Raw genomic sequence first — 4,972 nt, forward strand, 5'->3', positions numbered from 1 at the left:
ACTTTCATTTTCCATCTTATTAGGTATGTTTACTAGCTTTTTTTTTTTTTTTTTTCCTTTCATGATTTATTAGTACGCAGTTAGGTTAATGGACTTATGTGTATGTGTATGCAATTCAATCCTTCCTGCGTGTTGATATCTATGCTTTGGGTATCATCCCTTTTTCAATGGAATCTTGTTGTTGTCCACGTTTGGAATGTATTTTGTGTATTTGCAATCCATGTTGAACTGTCATATTTTGCATTACTTGTGGTTCCTTTCCATCTCCATAATGTCATGCATTCCCCATTTTTCCATTGATCTATTGATGTTTTCACTACTAGAAATTCAGTTCAATTTATTGAACGAATTTCTTTCCTCTGAGGCATAAAAAAACTTAATTTATTTTCCATTTGAACATCGGGTAGATTCTCCCAAGTATACGGTACGTAGTCCTCATTTTTTGTTTCTTCTTTCATCAATCGAAAGCATGTCATAACCGTTTGTCTTCCTTACTTTTTGTGCAGGATCTCCAAGTTTGTACTTCCCTAAGAGGTACTAGGGTTTTGTCGCTTTGGTAGTAATATTATGTTTGCCCCCTTTCATTTTTAATTTTGTATTGTTAGTGTCACTACAAGAAAATATGTATTTTCCGATGCACAACACGAACGCCAGATTAATAAGTGACGATGTTGGAAGAAAAAGCTTCTCCAGACGTCGTAGAAGCTCCATCGGAATAGGTTGGCAATTCTGACGCAACATAAGGCGACGTTGGTATAATGTAATGTAATAAAAAAAAATTGAACTTCTCTCGATACTATTATGCATGGCGTAAAAAAAAGTTTAAATTTTTTTAATATATTAAACTTCACCCGACGTCGTTATGCATGGTGTCGAAAGAATTAGTTTATAATTTATATTCAACTTCTTCCGACACTGTTATGCATGGCGTCGAAAAAAGTTTATAATTTTTCTAAATATATTTAACTTCCCCCAACGACATGCCTATTGACGTCTGGCCTCGACGACGGTTGGACTTATAACCCCATTTTTCATATTTGTAAACTTATTTTCAAACCAGTAAAAACCAAGAGATAGCAAGATACCCCAGCCAAAAAAGGAGAGAGAGGAAGAGATTTTGGAATCCTGTCGTCATCCACTGTTTAGTCTTCGTCGTCCGATCTTCACTTTCGTCTGCCGCCCCTTGCTGCCGGTAAGCTGTTGTTCTTCTTTTTCTTTTTTTCTTTCTTTATTTTGCTTTAAGAATTAATTACTTTAGAGATTTCATACTCCCATCGTTGTTCACCGTCCGATCTTCACCTTTGTCCTCTGTCCGGTCTTCACCTTCGTCCACCATCCAGTCTTCACCTTTGCTTGCCGCCCCTTGCTGCTAGTAAGCCATGTTCTTCTTTTTCTTTCTTTCTTGTTTTACTTTGTTGTAGGGATTAAATTTTTTCTTTATATATCTTCCATTATTAAATTGAAGATATTTTTTTAAAAGAAAAATGGTAGATTTTTTCGACCCCAATTCCAATGGTCATTTCGTATAACTCCCAACGCTTTTGTGCACTTTTCTTGGAGTGAGATTGTAATTCGTAGGAAAGTAAAGAGTGCACTTTTCTTGGAGTGAGATTGTAATTCGTAGGAAAGTAAAGACACAAACTATTTATTTGGTAATAACTCATATTTAGACTGATTTTTTCCTACTCCATATGTTTTTCTTAAACACACCTAATCTACCCATTCCCTCATTTTTATCCTTATCTCATCTCTTCTCTATAATTTTATGTATTTCATCACACTTAATCATTTCTTCCTCCCTTTTATTTCGAACAAGTTACTTTGTAAAAAGAAAAAACTCAACAAACTAATTGTGAATTAATTTCTATATTTTCTAACAAAATAATATTCAATGCTTATAAACAATTTTCATCTCCATCATTTTTTTTCAAGTTATTAATAGTCTAAGCTTTTTCAATAAAATGGTAATATTAATTTTCATAAAAGGAAGTAAACTATACAATACATTAAAATATAATTTTACATAATGCTTTATTATGAAATAAACCATACATAAAGAATCTTGAAGACTACGCATTATAATAAATAAATAAAATGTGAATGAACATAATTGAATTTGCATAAGATAGCGGAATTTATAGCTAAATGCCCCTGTTAAAAGAAAATTAATTATAAATTTAATAACTACAAATCCTTTCCTACCACATTTGATCCTACAATAAGGGGTCCGGAGCAGTGACAGATCCATAAATCACATATAGGGACACTATATATAAAAAAAAAAGACATAATAGATAAAATTTAAACCTACGACCTTTTAAGTTTGAAAGGACACAATTGGTATACCAAAAACAAAATTTAGTATCAATAAAACATTATTTAATATATATTATAATCTATCACTTCAAAATTAATATTAGAATATACAAATTAAAAATGTAAATATTAAAATAGGTAAACAATTTATAAATTGTAAACACAAAGCTGCCTTCTTCGTCTACGCCTGAAAAAAGAGACATGAATAGATAGAAAATAATCTTCGCCTACAGATAAAAGGAATTAGAGGGAGAAACCCAAATTGACGACCAAATAGAAATTGAAGGAAAAATAAATACTTGTGTGCTCTGCTTTAGAGGAGAAGAGAGTAGCTGCTGCTTTGATGGAGAGTAAGATTTGAAGGAAAAGAAAAATCCCCCTTCCTCTCCACACTTGTCATGACTCATAACTCTTAAGACTAAAATATAGGAATACAAAAGCGTCAGTATTTTGGCCTCAAAATTTTATAAAATATCTCACCACCAATCCTATTAATCATAATCTCCAACCTGACTTTTTATAGCTAACATGTTTGGTTAATTTCTTCTATCTAATTTTCCATATATAAATTTACACTAATAAGAGGAAGGAATATGGTTGGTTGTATGAAATATGAAATATCAAATATCAAAAAACACAAAATATTATAGACATTTAGTTGATATTCAATAATTGCATTAAGCATTATAAAAATTGAAGAGTCCCTTTTTGGAGTGGCCAACAACGGTTGAAGCCACAACTTTTGATCATGTGTCTATATCTATTGCACATAGCACACACTCAAAACCAAAAAGAAAAAAGAAAAAAGAAAAAAGAAAAAATGAAAAACCATAATCCCATCCCATCACAGCCGTCCATTTAAATGCATCAAGAGCCGTATACTCATTCATCTCTGCAGCTCCATCATACGCACAAACTCCGCGAAACACACAAAGCCATCCCCGTTCTCATCCACATCCCTTATCATACGCCCGCAATCCTCTAACGTGCACCGCTCATCTCCTATTGATCTAAAAACCCCGTGAAGCTCCTCCGCCGTGATCCTCCCATCCTGATCCGCGTCAAAAAACTCAAACGTCTCCCGCATCTCCGACTCTCCCGCCGCTTCACCCGACCCCACCCGAGCCATCAATTCCTCCAACCGTATGAACCCATCGCCCCCGCTATCCACTTCGCGCAACATCATCGCAACCTCTTCCTCTGACGCGATCCGGCTAAGAATCGCCTCCAGTTCCTTCCTCGACACAACCCCCTCGTTCCCCCTCCCGTCCGAGTCCAGAACGCTAGTCGGGGTTCCGTAACCGGTGTTCACGGTGTTAGCTTTGAAGAAATTCTCGGAAGAGGACGAGGAAGAGGAGGTACCGGAGCCGAAAGAGGGTGGATCCGAGCGGGATACGTCGGCGGAGTGATGCTTTTTGGATCGGAAGAGGCGTTTAGGGCTAAATCTTTTGGGGATTTTCATCATGGCAGAAAGTGGGAAAGGTAGAGAGGAGAAACTTGGGGAGAAGGAGAAGAGAAAATGGAGGTGAAAGAGAAGGAGAAAATGCCGACTTAAATGGAAGGGATGAGAGTGGGAGATCGGCCATGGCAGCTTCCAGGAAGTTTCGTTATAGTGTAACAAGAATCCGCCGTTAAGGACTAATTTTAAAATTTTATTTATATATATATATATGGGAAATTAGGTATTTGTTTTCTTAAAAAAATAGTTAATTGAATAGTTGTTTTCTTTTTCTTTTTTTTAATTTGATGTATAAAATAATTGTTGAGGAATTGTTATTTGTTTCAATAATTAATGGAGAATTTAAGGAGAATGAAAGAATGTAGTTTCTTTGGTTGGGTGGTGGGTGGCGTTTTTATTCTTTCTTTTTTTTAAAAAAATAAAATTAGAAAATAAAATTGAATTTGAAAGCAAAAGGGAAGAGGTTGATACCATTACTTTGCCTCATGTGTCCTTAGAAACTTACACAATTCTTTTTTAATATATAATAAATAAAAGGTTCAACTACAACTTTTTACCTTTCTTCCTTCTCAACTTTTAACTTTACTTTCCTTCTCAAATTTTTAAAATAAAAATTTAAGGAATTGAAATAATCCTTTCTTTAAAAGTCGAATGAAGTTTTTTTTAGCCCAACAATTTTGAGATGAGGATCAAACTTTCAATCTTTAAGGAGGATGATGGTATCTACTAATTGAGTTAATGTTACTTTGTCCAAAATGAACTAAAGTTGAAGGTATAGTGATCAAAACGAACACTTTAAAAATACAAATGCCAAAATAATATTAAAAGTATGTTATTACATTTTTGTAATACAATAATATTAAAAGTATATCGTTACATTATAAGAAGTGTAAGATAATATATTCTTAAGACTTGGGAATGTAATATTTATTGCCGTGTTGGTATGTAGAAGTCCAACCTGAATAGTACAACAATTTATTACTAAATTATACTAACAAAACAACTTATTGTTAAATTAAAATAATGAGCAGAAATTTAAGTATTTTAAATAAGTGGGTGGCCATTATAGACTTAACATTACTTTGTTATTCTAAATTTCTTTATTTAGTTTTGTTTTGTTCTTACTCATTCAAATAACTACCACGCGATTGTAAAGGAACTATTAGATGCACGTTGTATTTACAATTATATTATGCC

At 33.5% G+C, this 4,972-nt stretch overlaps 1 protein-coding gene across 1 annotated transcript; it reads right to left on the reverse strand.

The window, feature by feature from the left end:
• Nucleotides 1-2,941: 2,941 nt before the first annotated feature.
• LOC101220235 (probable calcium-binding protein CML36) lies at nucleotides 2,942-3,947 on the reverse strand. Its single transcript, XM_004151228.3, has one exon. It carries the CDS (start codon nucleotides 3,779-3,781, stop codon nucleotides 3,203-3,205), a length of 579 nt encoding a protein of 192 aa, XP_004151276.1. The 5' UTR covers nucleotides 3,782-3,947; the 3' UTR covers nucleotides 2,942-3,202.
• Nucleotides 3,948-4,972: the final 1,025 nt, after the last annotated feature.

This window comes from Cucumis sativus, chromosome 4 (genome assembly GCF_000004075.3).
Source record: "Cucumis sativus cultivar 9930 chromosome 4, Cucumber_9930_V3, whole genome shotgun sequence".
Classification (NCBI taxonomy): domain Eukaryota; kingdom Viridiplantae; phylum Streptophyta; class Magnoliopsida; order Cucurbitales; family Cucurbitaceae; genus Cucumis; species Cucumis sativus.

What these genes read in the sequence shown, in the direction of transcription:
- LOC101220235 (XM_004151228.3), bottom strand. Translation starts at nt 3,781, where the DNA reads ATGATGAAAATCCCCAAAAGATTTAGCCCTAAACGCCTCTTCCGATCC.